The sequence below is a fragment of the Eptesicus fuscus genome, chromosome 5, assembly GCF_027574615.1.
Source record: "Eptesicus fuscus isolate TK198812 chromosome 5, DD_ASM_mEF_20220401, whole genome shotgun sequence".
Taxonomy (NCBI): Eukaryota; Metazoa; Chordata; class Mammalia; order Chiroptera; family Vespertilionidae; genus Eptesicus; species Eptesicus fuscus.
In genome coordinates, this window is record NC_072477.1 from 77,353,921 (window position 1) to 77,371,185 (window position 17,265).

The 17,265-nt window shown below is 42.4% G+C and overlaps 1 protein-coding gene across 1 annotated transcript in view; it reads left to right on the top strand.

Moving 5' to 3' along the window:
* RNF212B (ring finger protein 212B) overlaps positions 1 to 17,265 on the top strand; it is a 34,002-nt gene that overhangs the window by 12,407 nt on the left and 4,330 nt on the right. The window contains exons 5-11 of the mRNA XM_054715598.1: positions 12,117 to 12,232; positions 12,860 to 12,920; positions 13,961 to 13,989; positions 15,687 to 15,733; positions 15,942 to 15,984; positions 16,146 to 16,209; positions 16,797 to 16,845. Of these exons, the coding sequence (XP_054571573.1) occupies positions 12,117 to 12,232; positions 12,860 to 12,920; positions 13,961 to 13,989; positions 15,687 to 15,733; positions 15,942 to 15,984; positions 16,146 to 16,209; positions 16,797 to 16,845 (409 nt within the window). The remainder of the gene's footprint in view (positions 1 to 12,116; positions 12,233 to 12,859; positions 12,921 to 13,960; positions 13,990 to 15,686; positions 15,734 to 15,941; positions 15,985 to 16,145; positions 16,210 to 16,796; positions 16,846 to 17,265) is intronic.

Sequence of the window (17,265 nt, forward strand, 5' to 3'; positions counted from 1 at the left end):
AACTCATTATTCTTAACAATCCTCCACCATGCCCACCGCCCACATATGCGCAAGAAAACAGGCTACTTTTTCTGTTTTATCATGGTAAGCGATAACCACCATCCACATAATGACCAAACCAAAAAAGTAGAGTCATTCTTGATTTCTTCTTTTAGCATATCCAGCTCATAATTAAATCATGTTACTTCTGTCTAAAGTACTTGAATATCTACTTTATCTCCAACCTCTTAGTCTAGTCCATCATAGTTTCCCATCTGCATTACTGCAGTAGTTTCCTAACAGATCTTTTGACCTCCAGTCTTTCATTTTCCTATCAGTTCTCTATATTGAAGCCAGAAAATTATTCTGAACAGAAGTATTATCCTGGCATTTTTACATTTAAACCCATTTAATACAGCCATTGCTTTGAGGATACAATCCAACCCCTTAACATGACCCATAAGGTCAGACATGCTTTGGTCCCTGCTTATCTCTTCAGTCTCATCTCTTATCCTCCCCTCCCACCCCAACTATAATACAGAGACGGGATCTATTTTAATTATTTACATAAATAATTTTCTCTGTTGCCTCCGGGCCTTTGTACATGCTGTATCATCTGTCTGGAACATTTTTTTAAAAAATATATTTTATTGTTTTTTTACAGAGAGGAAGGGAGAGGGATAGAGAGTTAGAAACATCGATGAGAGAGAAACATCGATCAGCTATCTCCTGCACACCCCCAACTGGGGATGTGCCTGCAACCAAGGTACATGCCCTTGACCAGAATCAAACCCGGGACCCTTCAGTCTGCAGGCCGACACTCTATCCACTGAACCAAACCGGTCAGGGCTGTCTGGAACATTTTTGTCCCCAAACATAGCTACACTAATAAAAGAGAAACATGCAAATTGACTGTCCCTCTGCTACACTCACCAGCCAATCAGCGAGTATGCAAATTAACCCAACAAAGATGGTGGTTAATTTGCATATGCAGGCATGGAGCGAAGACTGAAGACAGCGTAGAAGGAAGCCAAGTGTTGCAGAAGGGAGTGAAGTGGCGGTGAAGGGAGGGAGCCGAGGCAGCGGAGATGGGAGCGGAGACGGGAGTGGAGCCGAGGGAGTGGGGTTTGCTCTGGTGCAGGAAGCCCTATTCTTGCAGGAATAGGCCCAAGGAAGCCCTATTCTTGCAGGAATCTTTCTGCAATGGGCCTCTAGTACATAGATAAGTACACACAGTAAAACACTGTATTTCTGTATTGTATTATAATTTTCTGTTTGCTTGTGTGGATCTTCCCATAAAGATAGGGACAGTATCGATTTTATTCATCTTATATATCAGCTTCTGACATAGTACCAGGAACATAGAAGGAGTCAATAAATACTAGTATTTTTTAATAGAATAATCTTTCTATTGAGGTTTTCCCTTAAAGTATATGAGGTATGAGAAAGTGGTAATACTGGGAAAACTATTGGAGAGAAAAATCTTAAGACTAAGTCTGTTTGCTAGCTTGTAACTAACTCCCTTTCTTTGACCATTCATACTCCTTCACATGTAATACTCATTTTAGTTATACTCATTTCAGTTCTTGTAAAGATCCAATGATACTGGTCATGTCAAGTCGATAGGTATTTATTTTGTTGAGAAAGGGTAAGCACAAATCTCGTATTATTTTTCCAATTTGTAAAACAACCCATGTTAGCAATTTGAAAAATACAAAACCTTTGGAGAGATAAACATGGTTGCATTAAAAAAAAAAAAAAAAAAGATCCAATGAAATGTGCAAGCATTCTTTTTTAAAATATTTTTATTGATTTCAGAGAGAGAGGGAGAGAGAAATACAAACATCAGTGATGAGAGAGAATCATTGCTCGGCTGCCTCCTGCATGCCCCCTACTGGGGATCGAGCCCAAAACCCGGGCATGTGCCCTTGACTGAAATAGAACCTGGGACCCTTCAGTCCGCAGGCCAATGCTCTATCCACTGAGCCAAACCGGCCAGGGCTGTGAAAGCATTTTGAAAGCTGTAAAGTACTATATGTTTAAAGAATAATGTGGGAAAACTCATAATAGATTATGAAAGGTCACAAACTTACAGGAAAATAATGAAAGACCACAAAAGTAAAAATAAGTTTGTATTGTTTGTTTTCAAAGCGAAGTATAAAATACCCTGTCTAGTTTTTTAATAACAGCTTTATTGACATATATTTACATACCAATTCACCCCTTTAAACTGCAATTCAATAGTTCTTAGTATATTCACATAATTGTGCAATCATTACTACCTAATTTTAGAAGGTTTTTATCACTCCATAAAGAAATCCTGCCCTGGCTGGTGTGGCTCAGTTGGTTGAGCATTGTCCCATACACTGAAAGGTTGCTGGTTCGATTCTTGGTCAGGGCACATACTTAGGTTACTGGTTTGATCCCCGGTAACCATAGATGTTTCTCTCTCTCTCCCTCTCTTCCTCACTCCCTCTCTCTCTTCTCCTTTACCCTCTCTCTATAATCAGTATACCTGTTAGCAGGCAGTTCCCAAATCCTCTTTACCCTTTCCAGCCTTAGGCTATCACTAATTTACTTTCTGTCCCTATAAGTTTGCCTGTTCTAGACATTTCATAAATATGAAATCATATAAGGTATGGTCTTTTGTGACTGACTTCTTTCACTAAGTGTAATGTTTTCAAGGTTCATCCAGGTTGTAGCATGTATTAGTACTTCCTTCCTTTTATGACCAAATAACATTCCATTATATAGATGGACTAGAGGCCTGGTGCATGAATTCATGCACAGGTGGGGTCCGGCTGGCCCACCCTGATCGGGGTCGGGGGGGCTGATCAGGGGCGGGTCCAGCCAAGGGGAAGGGCTGGAGGAGGTTGGCCAGCTGGCCCTGCCCCCTGATTGACCTCCTGGACAAACTCCCAATCGAGGGGACAATTTGCATATTAGCCTTTTATTATATAGGATATGTTTCATGTTCCATTCATCAGTTGAGGGACTAAATTAGGGTTGTTTCCACTTTTTGGCTATTATGAATAATACTGCTAAGAACATTTGTGTACAAGTTTTTGTGTGGACATGTATTTTCATTTCTCTGGAATATACATGTAGAAGTTGACTTAATGGGTCAAGTGGTAACTCTGTTTAACTCTTTGAGGAACTGCCAGACTATTTTCCCAAGTGCCTGCACCATTTTACATTCTTACCTGCGTGTATGAGGGTTTTGATTTCTCCATATCTTCACCAACATTTGTTTTTAACTATACTTTAAAAAAAAAATTTTTTTTTTTTAATTTTTTTTATTTTTTATTTTTTAAAAATTTATTTTATTGATTTTTTACAGAGAGGAAGGAATAGGGATAGAGAGCTAGAAACATCGATGAGAGAGAAACATTGACCAGCTGCCTCCTGCACACCCCCTACAGGGGATGTGCCTGTAACCAATGTACATGCCCTTGACCGGAATCGAACCCGGGACCCCTGAGTCCACAGGCCGACGCTCTATCCACTGAGCCAAACCGGTTTCGGCAATTTTTTTTTTTTTTTTTTTTTTTTTTTAATTTTAGTGAGGAAGGGAGAGGGAGAAACATCAATGTTGAGAGAGAACCATTGATCGGCTGCATCTCTCACTTAAATTAAAAAATTGAACAACTGAGAATCAATATGCTTTTGAAGAAAGATTTTATTTAGTCTAAATTTATTTTACCTGAAAAGGAAAAGCAATTTGTCAGTACTTAGGATTTCTGACAGTATAACTGAATTCTTTTTCACCACTGAGCAGGAGGTTGAGGAACCTTTAGCCAGTGTGAGAGATGATATTATTTTGATAAACTGTGCAGCCCAAAACTTAACTCCCAACCTGGTGGGCTGCTGTGGCTCTCTCATTCAGAGCGGGTACCTTTGACATCTAATTGCTTTTGATAAGGATGTATTTTTAGGGTTCTTTTTTGCTCACATCTGTTCTCTCTGACCAACACAATAATCTATTTCAATTGCAAATCTGAACATGAAACTGCCTTTTCAAAACCCTTTGGTGGCTTTCTGTCACAAATTTCAGACTCTTGAGAGTGACACCTAGATCCCTTAATGGTCTGGTTCCTTCTAACCTCTGCGATCTCATCCCAACTACCACCTCACATCTTACATGCCAACGTAAGTTCTTAGGTAGGTTATTTATTACCTAATCTATAAAGTAGACTTAATTATTTGTAGTTCTTTTATATACCATACTAGAGGCTCGGTGCACGAAATTTGTGCACGGGGGGGGGGGCGGTTTGGGGAAGGCCCCTCAGCCGGGCCTGCGCCCTCGGGGGATGTTGGACATGCCTCTCGCAATCCGGGACGCTGCACGGACCAGTGATCATACTTTTCATACAGGTGAAAGGCATCTTGCTGTTTCATGGGCAGCTACATTTTTTTGCCCTTATTATAAAAAGTAGTACATAATGTGATCCTTCTGAGGCAGTAGTACCATTTTCCCCATCTTATGGGTGGAAAAACTGAAGCAGAGAGAAATTAAGTAATTGGCTTTGTCACACAGTTATAAATGTCAGAATCAGGGCTGACCATAAAATGTGCAAGCCAGAGTCCATGCATGTCATTGCTGCATCATTCTGTTTTTTCAGTGTTAGAGTAGCCTTGCCAAGTTTTAATTTTTAAATCTAAGAGACTGTTCCCAATATATAGGGTAGGGTCCCTAGGCCTGGCTGGCAATCAGAGCTGATCTGTGGGGCAATTGGGGGGCACTCGCCTTGGCTGGTAGCCTGGTGCTGCCTGCTGGCCGGCCCCACCCCCCGATTGCCACCGCTGGTCGCCTCCCTCCTGCATTGAGCGTCTGCCCCCTGGTAGTCAGTGTGCATCATAGTGACCAGTTGTTCCACCATTCGGTTGATTTGCATATTAAGGTTTTATTATATAGGATCGTTTCATAACTCTTTGCCTAGAATACCTGACTTCCACACTCTGAAGCCTGAATAGTTACCTCTTAATCATTATTTCTGTACTTCATACATAACTTTGTTCTGCATTTCATCTTGTGTTTTATTTATTGGTTCACATATCTGATCTCGTCTACTATATGGTGATGAGCTACTAAAGGACAAGGACCCATACTATTCACCTTAGCATTTCCAGTTCCATCACCCTGCATTATCAATGATCAGCTAAAGCCAGCATTCTTCTATCTATTCCTACTGCCACCCTATACAGATTATTTTAAAGCCAAAACTAGATAGCATATAGTTTCAACCTGTAAATATTTCAGAGTGTGCCTCTAAAAGATGGAGACTCCTTTCTTAAATATAACCATGTCATGCTAAAATAATAATTCCCTAATATTACCAACTAATCAGTCAGCATTCACATTTCCCCAGTTGTCTCATAATTATCTTAACACTTTGTTTGAATTGGGTTTTAGTAAGATCTATATAGTTCAGTTGGTATGTCTCTTAAATTTTTTTCAAACTATAAGTTTCCTCTCATTTGTTTTTCTTATTATTGTTGAAGAAAATGGTATTTTGTCCTGTAGAGTTATTCACAGTGCAGATTTTGTTCATGGAATCATTTAATACTAGAGGCCCGGGGCATGAAATTCATGCACGGGGCGGGGGAGAGGGGGGTCCCTCAGCCCAGCCTGCACCCTCTCCAATCTGGGATCCCTCTCACAATCCAGGACTACTGGTTCCCAACTGCTCGCCTGCCTGCCTTCCTGATTGCCCCTAACCGCTTCTGCCTGCCAGCCTGATCACCCCCTAACCACTCCCCTGCCAGCCTGATTGATGCCTACCTGTTCCCCTGCCAGCCTGATTGCCCCTAACTGCCCTCCCCTGCAGGCCTGGTCACCCCTACTGTCCTTCCCTGCAGGCACAGTCGCCCCCAACTTCCCTCCCCTGCAGGCCTGGTCACCCCCAACTGCTCTCCCCTGCTGGCCTGGGTTCCCCCCAACTGCCCTTCCCTGCAGGCACGGTCAGCCCCAACTTCCCTCCTCTGCTGGCCCGGTCCCTCCCAACTGCCCTCCCCTGCTGGTCATCTTGTGTGTTGGAGTGACAGTCAATTTGCATATTACTCTTTTTATTAGATAGGATGCTAGTCTGTGCTCTGTGTCTCCAGTAAGTTAATAATTAGATTTAGGCTTACCTAGAATCATTTGATTGAGGGGGTGGGAGGCAAGAATACTTGATAGCATTGTTGCATTCCACCAAGAGGTATATAATGACCTTCTGTCTCGCATTTTGTGTGATGGTAGCCATTGATGAACTTTACATCTATCTATATAAAGAGGAAATATGCAAATTGACCATCACAAAGATGGCAGCGCTGATGACGGCACCCACAGCAGAGGTGGGGTTTCCGTAACACAAGATGGCTGCACCCACAGTGAAGGCTGAGTTCCTGTAATGAGCCTTAAGGAGCAATCAGCAGGGACCTGAGGCTGTGTGGCACTGGGCCGGACAGGGGACCTGAGCCTGCGCGCGCCCCCCCCCACCCCCCGCCTGGTAGGGCTTGACAGGGGACCTCAGGCCGCACTCCCTGCCCCGGCACCAGGCCAGGGGTCCTGAGGCCACAACCTCCGCCTACCGGGGCTTGGTGGGGGACCTCAAGGTGCACCCCCCTGCCCCAGTGCTGGGCCAGGGGACCTCAGGCTGCACCTCCCTCCTGGTGGGGCTTGATGGGGGTGGGGCCAGCCGGGTTGGATCTCGCCCAATGGGGGTGGGGCCGACTGGGTCTGGGTCTCGTGTGATTTTGAGGTGCTGCAGGTGGGCGGGGACTTGACTCTGGGTACCGTGGCGTGCCCCAGACTCTGACAGGAGGAAGATTTTCACATACATTTTACTAATTTTCTTTCATCTCTGACACTTCTATTATAGAGAAAGGGCAAATAGCAATATTAAAATATTTCCTCTAATTAATCCCCTTTTATTTATTTTTATTTTTTTTAATATATTTTATTGATTTTTTTACAGAGAGGAAGAGAGAGGGATAGAGATTTAGAAACATTGATGAGAGAGAAACATCGATCAGCTGCCTCCTGCACACCCCCCACTGGGGATGTGCCGACAACCAAGGTACATGCCCTTGTCTGGAATTGAACCCGGGACCCTTCAGTCCACAGACCGACACTATCCACTGAGCCAAACCGGTCAGGGCAAAATGCTTATATTTTAATTTTGTTATTCCTGTCTCCTTTTTTTAGCTGGAATATGTCTATAAAGAGAAATTTCCTTTTCTTAATTGTATGATTACCTTGAGATATAATTTTAAAATACTAAGACTTTTAGCCCTAACTGGTTTGGCTCAGTGGATAGAGCGTCAGCCTTCGGACTCAAGGGTCCCAGGTTCGATTCCGGTCAAGAGCATGTACCTTGGTTGTGGTGGGCACATCTCCAGTGCGGGGTGTGCAGGAGGCAGCTGATTGATGTTTCTCATCGATGTTTCTAACTCTATCCCTCTCCCTTCCTCTCTGTAAAAAAATACATAAAAATATTTTTAAAATATTAAAAAAATACTAAGACTTTTAGATATTATGGAACAAAGGAGTCAGTTTCACAAAAGACATATAAGATAAACTTATTTTGAGTGTCAAAGTGAGATAGCAATACTTTTAAAGTAAATTTCTAAAACTTAGCAATTTCTTAATATATGTTCAAAACATTAAGATTGACAGGAATATAAATCTTCAACTAAAAAAACTCTGACATTTAAAGTGAGGTAGGAGAGCCATTCTTTAGCACAAAAAATAGTCAGTAAAGCTAATATTCATTTCAAATATATATTACTTTTAATAAACAAACAAAATCCCCCTTTAAAAATAAGTGTGAAATGCATACCCACATCGGACCAAAATATCTTATGTCTTATAATAAACTGCTGAGCACTCCCTTTGCTTCCATTACCGTGCTTTTCTCGGTATCTTTCAGTGATTTCTCCAACCTCTTGCCATTAACTGGATCTAATTCAGAACTGAAGTTTTAAAACACTTTCTTCAGTAAATAAAGTAAAAATTAACACTTGGAGATATCAAGATGTTATCAACAGATCTACTTTTGTGTGTGTGTATTTTTTTTATCCTCACCTAAGGATATTTTTTCTTTTTTTTTAAATTTCTTTATTGATTAAGGTGTTACATATTTGTCCTCATCCCCCCATTCCCATCCCCCACCCCTCCCCACAGATGCCCCCACCCCCCTGTTATCCTTAACCATTGGTTAGGCTTGTATGCATGCACACAAGTCCTTTGGTTGATCTCTCCCCTACCCTCCCTCTGAGGCCCGACAGTCCAATCGATGCCTCCTTGTTTCTGGGTCTGTTCTTGCTCATCAGTCTATGTTGTTCATCATTTCCTCTAGATGAGTGAGATCATGTGTTACTAGAAATATACTTATAAGAACTGAAAGTGAGACGAGCAATAATAGTTATGCTGACAGGCAAATGAATCAGTCTGTAGTGAGTTTCTTTCTGGACCAACAGTTCTTTTGAGACCCAATTTCAATGTCCACCAGTTCCTTATGTGTACATGTCGGCACTGACATTTCAGCTCTGGATGGTGGACAAATGGTGGTAATGCAGGTTTGACTCCCTCTGGTTTGGTCTCGCCTGGACCCAGGGGCGCGGCCTCACCTGGACTCAGGGGCACGCGCCCTCACCCGGACCCGGGACCCAGCATCACCCGGGCCCGGGGCGCGTGGCCTCACCTGGATCCAGGTGTGCGCGGCCTCACCCGGTCCCGGGATCCAGCCTCACCCGGACCCAGGGGTGCGTGGCCTCTTCTAGACCCAGGGGCGCGGCCTCACCTGGACCCGGGACCCAGCCTCACCCGGATCCAGAGGCGCACGGCCTCATCCTGACCCGGGATCCAGCTTCACCCGGACCTGGGACCCAGCCTCACCCGGACCAAGGACCCAGCCTCACTCGGATCCAAGGATATTTTTTCTATTGCTTTTTAAGAGAGAGTGGAAGAGAGGGAGGGAAGGAAGGGGGAGAGGGAGGGAGAGAGAGAGACAAACATTGGTGTGAGAGAGAATGGTTGCCTCCTGAACCCTCCTTGGGTTTGTAGGCCACCACTCTAACCACTGAGCAATGCAAACAGAACTACATTTATTATGATCTGTTCTTTTTATTTTAATATATTAACAAAATAACTCCCAAGTTTTTTTGTTTGTTTGTTTTGTTTTGTTAACCCTCACCTGAGGATATTTTTTCATTGATTTTTAGGGAGAGTAGAAGAGAGAGGGAAAGACAGAGAGAAACGTTGATGTGAGAGAAACATATCGATTGATTGCCTCCTGCATGAGCCCCGACCAGGGCCCGGGCCAGGGAGGAGCCCGCAACCGAGATACATGCCCTTGACCAGAATCAAACCTGGGTGCCTTTGGTCCTCAGGCTGATGCTCTATCCATTAGCCAAACTGATTAGGGCAATCCCCAAGTTAAAAAAAACACACAACAACTATAAGTAAGCAAAATTTGTCCTTTAGAAAATAAAGAAGCCAACCTCTTTATGAGGCTGAAGGATTTGAATGAGGCATAATAATGAGTTTGCTGACAATTAAAAATTTTAAAATACTGAGATTCATTACTGAGCTAGATTTAGAATCTTCTTTGGTGGATGTATTTTTTTAAAATCCTCACTTAGAGGATATGATTTTATTGATTTTAGAGAGAGAAGATATGAAAGAGAAACATCAATGTGAGAGAAACATTGACCCATTGCCTCCCATAGGAGCCCCAAATGGGGATCAAACCTGTAAACTTTTTGGTGTGGGACGATGCTCCAACCAACTGAGCCATTTGGTGGGGCTGGTGGACATATTTGAAATAGACTAAACATCTGTACTCCAGCATCAGACAAAACCACTTGTTCCTCTCCTCTAACACTTTTGTTTTTAAACTACATTTTTATTGATTTCAGAGAGGAAGGGAGAGGGAGAGAGAGACAGAAACATCCATGATGAGAGAGAATCATTGATTGGCTACCCTCATGCACATGCCACACTGGGAATCAAGCCCACAACCTGGGCATGTGCCCTTGACTGGAATTGAACCTGAGAGTCCCCAGGCCGACATTCTATCTAGGGCTCCTCTAACACTTCTTGCCGGTGGTTGTTTTTCTGGATTGGTCTTTCTTTTTTTTTTTTTGGAATGGTCAGATCTGATTTTTGGGTTTGAGTTTTTGGGGGGATAAGTAGGCCTCCTTAGGCCTAGGCAAAAGGCCTTCCAGGACTCCATTCTGGCTCCCGGGAGTTCCACAGGGGTCTGTTCTCAGTGCACTTATGACCGTAGAAGTCTCAAAGGGAGAACTGGTCCAGGGCAGGATTAGGATTTTCTTGGCCCTAGCCTGATACTTTCTCTAACTGAAAACTTACCTCAAGAGGAGGTTAGAAGTTTGGCTGAGTGGATGGAGGTTGAGCCTTCAGACTGAAGGGTCCCGGGTACAATTCTGGTCAAGTGCACATACCTCTTCAGGGCAACCAATTGATGTCTCTCTCTCACATTGATGTTTCTGTCTTTCCCCCTCCTTTCCACTCTCTAAAAATCAGTGGAAAAATATCCTCGGTTGAGGATTAACAAAAAAATAAATTAAATAAATAAAATGGCCAAGCTATTTTAAAAAAGAGTAGGTTAGGAGTTTGGGATACTGTTTTTTAGCTATGTATTACATCTATCTGTAAAATCTATTGTTCCCCAACACCCCACTACCACTACCACCATTTTAGTTAACTCCCAGAATTCTGAGTGAATTTTCTTTCACTCCTGCACTGTTCAAATTTTCTAAAACGAACATGTTTTACTTCTATGAAATCAACTTTAAAAAATAGACTACAGTTAATTCTTATCTAGAACTAATTTCACTTGCTTTGAGTAGAAAGGAGAGAGGTAAAAGCAACTTGCAAATTAGGTAAGAACAAAGGTTTATGACAAGATACTAAAATCAAAGGCCCTAGCCAGTTTGGCTCAGTGGATAGAGCATCTGCCTGCAGACTGAAGGGTCCCAGGTTCGATTCTGGTCAAGGGCACGTATCTTGGTGGCAGGCTCCTTCCTGGCCAGGCCCTGGTCAGGGTGCATGCAGGAGGCAACCAATCAATATGTTTCTCTCACATTGATATTTCTCTCTGTCTTTCCCTCTCTCTTCCACTCTCTCTGAAAATCAATGGAAAAGTATTCTCGGGTGAGGATTGAAAAAAAGAAAAGATACCATAATCTAGGGAAGAACCTTAGACAAAAGGTTTAGTCTTGAGTAGGCATGAAGCAGATGACATAAATACTGCTGTGTATTCAAAAGTAGAGTTTGACAAAGCAAAAACCCTTTCTAAATATTAACTTTTGATTTGACCAATAACCCCATGATATGCACATCAGTCTATCAAACGGTGGCGAAAGATAAAATTATTTTTCCATGCCTAGAAATGAAATTCAGGAATAAGCAATCCCCTTTGGTGTCTCTTTGCCCTTTTCTATAGCAGCATAAGCAACCTGCATACGACCCTGCATGAGTTTCTTTAGGGAAAGTAAGTTGGTTACTAGTGCTCTGGAATGTGGAAGCTGAGGCCAAACTAATAAGTCCAAACTAATCAGAGAAGTTAGATCAGAACCAATTCTAACGTTTTGTTTGTTTCACTCTTCTTGCTCAAGATGAAAGATTATATTTTTAAAGTGCCCTCCTGCTATGTCAGAATATTCTTTTTAAGATGTTAGGAGGCCATTGTTCTGGAAATGAAAAGTTTTGGGGTTGTTTTTTTTTCTAATGCTGAACCCTCTAGTTCTGGGGAGTCATGAACTAGGCCAGATGCTCAGAAGAAAATGATCAGTAATAAAGTATGAGTTGAGGGCCTGGCTGGCATGGTTCAGTGGTTGAGCATCAACCTATGAACTAGGTCACAGCTTGATTCCCGGTCAAGCCATATGCCCAGATTGTGGGCTCGATCCCCAGCGTGGGGAGTGCAGGAAGTAGCCAGTCAATGATTTCTCTCATAATTGATGTTTCTATCTCTCTTTCTCTTCCTCTCCTTTTCTCTCTGAAATTTAAAAGAAATAAAATAAAAAACTTTTAAATAAAGTATGAGTTGATGTACTTCTCTTTGTTGCCAGAAGTAAGGAGAAGGAGTTATGGGAGTATTTGTCATAGGCCTCGTTTTCCTTCATAGGTGTGGCGTTTCCAGAAAAAACAAACAGATCTCCTCATCGCCTTTTATAAGCATAGAATTACAAAGTTAGAAGCAGCCATGCAGGAGGCACAACAAACAGTGACCAGCCAGAACAAGTAAGTGACAAATCAAATCACCAGAGAGCTTTTTTCTTGCAGAGAAGCTATAGCCCTTAATCCCTATGGTTGCAAAGCCTAAAAATTGCTCCATGTGTGTTTATGTTTATCTTGGGCAAATCAGGTACAGAATTTTTAGTCCCCTCAATCTCCATTTTCTTTATAGCTTTCCTTTCCTACTCCCCCTGATCAAAAACTGCTTCTTCAGAGAAATCAGATATAGCTTTTTCACAGTGATAAAAGACAAGAAACATCATTTAAAATGTTACCTCTAGGGGAATGTATTTTGGAAATCTTAAGTTAAAAGATGGAATCCTTGATGGAAATTTTCAGATATCAGCAGGCCAGCAGTTTATGCGGAGAGGAAATGGAATTCTATGTAAACTCCTCTGAAATTATACTAAGTGACTGTTTATTTTGTCCATCTGACTCTTCTCATCATCAAAACCATGCCATTGTCTCCCCGAATTACTAAATCTCTGAGATGAATACCGGGTATGGTGGTAGGCATCTCTCCATAAGCATTAGCTAGATAATAATCAAAATTTCCATAAGCATTAACTAGATAATAATCAAAATAATTACCCACTGACCTAGTAGAGCTGATTGTTTTCATCTTTTGCCTAGAGAGCTGTCAGTTTTAAGGAAAGAGAATGAAGAACTAAAGAAATTTCTAGCCATCCTGAAGGTGAATGAAATTGATTTTCCTTACTTTGATTTTCTCTCCTACTTTTCCCATCTATCTAGCAGGCTGAATAGAATAGTGTTTACTAACTTTTTCATATGTAACTGATAATATGTGTACAAGCACACTGTAGTAGATAGATGAGGCCACAGAAGACCTTGGAGGGCTTTAACGGTCAGTATTTAACATACTGATAGCCCATCCTTGAACATCAGTGAGTTACAATATACCATTTGGAAAGCTCTCTTATAGAAGAGACTAGAGGCCCGGTGCACGAAATTCGTGCATTTGGGGGGGGGGTCCCTCAGCCTGGCCTGTACCCTCTCGCAGTCCGGGACCCCTCGCTACTTACTGCCCGCCTGCTCACTGCTCCTTACTGCTCAGCTCACTATTGCTTAGTGCTGCCACGGAGGCGGGAGAAGCTCCCGCCACCACCGCTGCACTCCTAGCCATGAGCCTGGCTTCTGGCTGAGTGGTACTCCCCCTGTGGGAGCGCACTGACCACCAGGGGGCATTTCCTGCATTGAGCGTCTGCTCCCTGGTGGTCAGTGCGCATCATAGCAACTGGTCGTTCAGTCGATTTTCATATTAGGGTTTTATTATATAGGATATCTATTGTAACTTAAAATCTCTCTTCAAGAATCACAAGACACTTCAGGACCCTTCCTATGCCTCAAACTGTATTTCCTAGACATTTGTTTCTTCCTAAGAATGTACTCTGTACATATATAATGTTCCTCTTGATCCTGCTCCTGTAACTACTATAGCACATTGTAGTCCTGTCATTTTTCTTTTTCTCCCCTATTTCCCCATGTATATTATTCTACAGGATTCTCAATGTCTTTTCATGAAGAGGAATTAGAATTTTATTCCCGCAAAGCTAAAATTTTCCTAAGGAAACACTGCTGCTATTTTTTCTCCTATTGGAAGTCTTAACAACCACAGCTAGCAGACGTTGCAGCTTACATATCTAATAAGTAAGATCCATAGATTAAGACCCTTGAGCTGCAGTTTCCTTCACTCTCATTTTTTTTCACTTACAGGAATCACCAAGTTGGTACCAAGGAAGCAGGTCAGTTTTATCAGGCCCCATTCTACCCTCTTTGAAAATTTCTGTTCTTTCTTGACTCTTGGTTGTAACTCCTGTGTGGGCTCTGAGGTGAAGGAAATGGTTGATGAACTTACCTTTCACTTCTCCAAGAAAGACTTACTCACTGAAAAGAGCTGAAGTAAAATCTTGAAAGTAATGTTCCCCCTTAACCATCATCTTACAAAATCCTACTCATCCTTCAGAATTCAACTCCCATGTCATTTCTTCTGTCAAGACTTCATTAGCTAGAGTAGGTGTTCTATTATTCATTTATGGAGTAAATATTCATTAAGTGACCACTATTTATTAAGTGCTGGGTATACATCACCCATCATTCTAGTTGGTAATTGTTAAATATTTTTAATGTTAGCCCTGTATTGGTGGATTAAAAAATACATGGCTCCTGTATTCACAGAAGTTAGCCTAGTATTCTTTCATATTTCTGTACTTCTGATATGCCCATTATAACACTTAAACTTTGCTTTATTATTATTACTAGAGGCCTGGTACACAAAATTCATGCATGGGGGGGGGGTCCCTCAGCCCAGCCTGCACCTTCTCCAATCTGGGACCCCTTGAGGGATATCCAACTGCCTGTTTAAGCCTGATCCCACTGGGCTCAGGCCTAAATGGGCAGTCAGAAATCCCTCTCACAATCCAGGACTGCTGGCTCCCAACCACTTGCCTGCCTGCCTGCCTGCCTGCCTGCCTGCTTGCCTGACTGCCTGACTGATTGCCCCTAACCACTTCTGCCTGCCAGCCTGATCACCCCCTAACCACTCCCCTGCCAGCCTGATTGATGCCTAACTGCTCCCCTTTTGGCCCAATTGCCTTTAACTGCCCTCCCCTACCGGCCTGGTCGCCCCCAACTGCCCTCCCCTGCAGGCCTGGTTGCCCCTAATTGTCCTCCCCTACAGACCTGGTTGCCCTAACTGTCCTCCCCTGCTGACCTGGTCGCCCCCAACTGCCCTGCCCTGCAGACCTGGTCACCACCAACTGTCCTCCCTTGCAGGCCTGGTCCCTCCCAACTGCCCTCCCCTGCTGGCCTGATCACTCACAACTGCCCTCCCCTGCTGGCCTGATCCCTCCCAACTGCCCTCCCCTGCTGGCCATCTTGTGTCCACATGGGGGCATCCATCTTGTGTGTTGGAGTGACAGTCAATTTGCATATTACTCTTTTATTAGATAGGATTATTTTTGTGTCCCCCACTAACCTGTTAGCCTCTCAAGAGATAGGAATCATATTTTAGTATCTTTGTAATCTCAGTATCTAGGACATATAAGCACTAAATAAGTGCTTGTTGGATAGATGGATGAGGGGATAGAGAGAGTGAGGGGGAATGGTGGATATATGAATGAATGGACAGTTGGTTAGATATATGTAAAGTTGAAAGTACTTGGTAAGGCACTGAGGAAAGAAAGAAGGAAAGGAGGACTTCAAAACTTACCATATTGTGGCAATAAAAGGAAGAAGTTTTCACTTGGGGAGTTGGACAGCCAAGGGGGTCTCATATGGAAACTTGGACTCCATATTTTGGGATGATACCTGTTAATACATGATAATAAGCAATTTATTCTCAGAGAGGAAGCTATTCTAAAAACAATGATTTGATTTATCCTCTAATGTGAAATTTCTACTTAGATATATTAGAGAGCTGCCTCCTGTTTTTTCCTTGCAGGCCAACCACACCTCGACCAGTGGGCATTACTTCCCCAACACAGTCAGGTAGAGAACATTTTTTTTGCCCCCAAATCTGTGTGAGATGAATAAATATCTTTTTCCCATTTGGAAGATGGTTTCCTCTCAAAGACTATAATGTGATTTCCTTAACCTTATGTATAAAATACAACCAGATACCCACTTGCAACTGATTGGCTAGGCAAGAGCATACTATTGATGGAAACTTTTCATTCTGCACTTTATTCCTTTTTAGTTACTCCAAGACCCAGTTGTCAGCATAGCAGTCAAGTGGTCAGGTGAGTAGGAAGCCTGCATAGCAACATTAAACTGTTAGCAAAAGTTGGAAGATGAAAGCAATACCTAGATGTGGCTGAGATAGGTACCAAGGAGACTTTAGGTCTCTGAGAAAGTTTAATGCCAGGTTTTTGTTTGTTTTGTTTTGTCTCACCTTATACAGCCGGTCCTCCTCAGTGGAGTCTATCCCTTATAGAGTGGCTGGCTTTAGTAGCAGCGTGGGACAAGTAAGTAAAAGTTACCTTCTTTTTCTAGATTGAGATTTATTTTTATTTTTATTGATTTTAGAGAGGAAAGGAGAGGGCAAGAGAGAGAGAGAAACATCAATGATGAGAGAGAATCATTGATCGGCTGCTCCTGCACAAGCCCACAACCAGGGCATGTGCCCTGACCGGGAATTGAATGTGACCTCCTGGTTCATAATGGGTCAGTGCTCAATCATTGAGCCACACCAACCAGGCTAGCATGATATTTCTAATACTAAATGAAAGCAAAGATTTAAGGCAAGAATATTAAACTTATGTGATTATGGCATAAGTTATCTGAGAACATCCTAGACTTTTCTTTTGGCAGCACAGATCTGAAGTTGGAAGCTGCTGCAGAGAACGAATAGGGGTGAAATAGTGGAAATGTTCAAGCATTAAATTAACAGTGTCAGTCATATGCGTTTTGGAAGTAGTATAGTGTGGACTAGATACCCACTCTGGAAGAACAAAATGTGCTTCAATGTGTAGATACAGAGAAATAGCAAAGAATATGGAAGGCAGAAAATTAAGGTACGTTTATTAACGGATGTTTATTATTTGTCCATCAGGGAGCCAGAGGCATTCAGGGAAGGAGCACTCCCAGAGACTCTTATACTGGTGAGGGGGAGGAACAAAAAGGTCTCACAAAACAAAATATTCTGTGCATACACCAGCAGATTTCTGGTTTTCTGTGTATAATATAATGCCATTTTGTTTGTTCCAGTGATTCCAGATATCCACACATATTGTATTACTTTTCAAATAATGATATTTCTGTTCTCAAACTGATAAGGGGGAAATAAAAGGTTCGAGTGATAGAAAGTCATTGAAAACCTCATGTAGTCAGGTGGATAACTTGAATAAAATAATTGAGATGGATTTTTTAAATTGCCACAAGATGGCAGTAGAAGTTAGGCTTAAAAGGAGGGTTAACTAGATGTCGATTTTGTTAGCCTGCAGAATATCTGGCTTCTTCACTCTGTATTAAGCATACATATTTTCCAGTGAAGAAATATTTTTGTTCCACCCACTTAATTT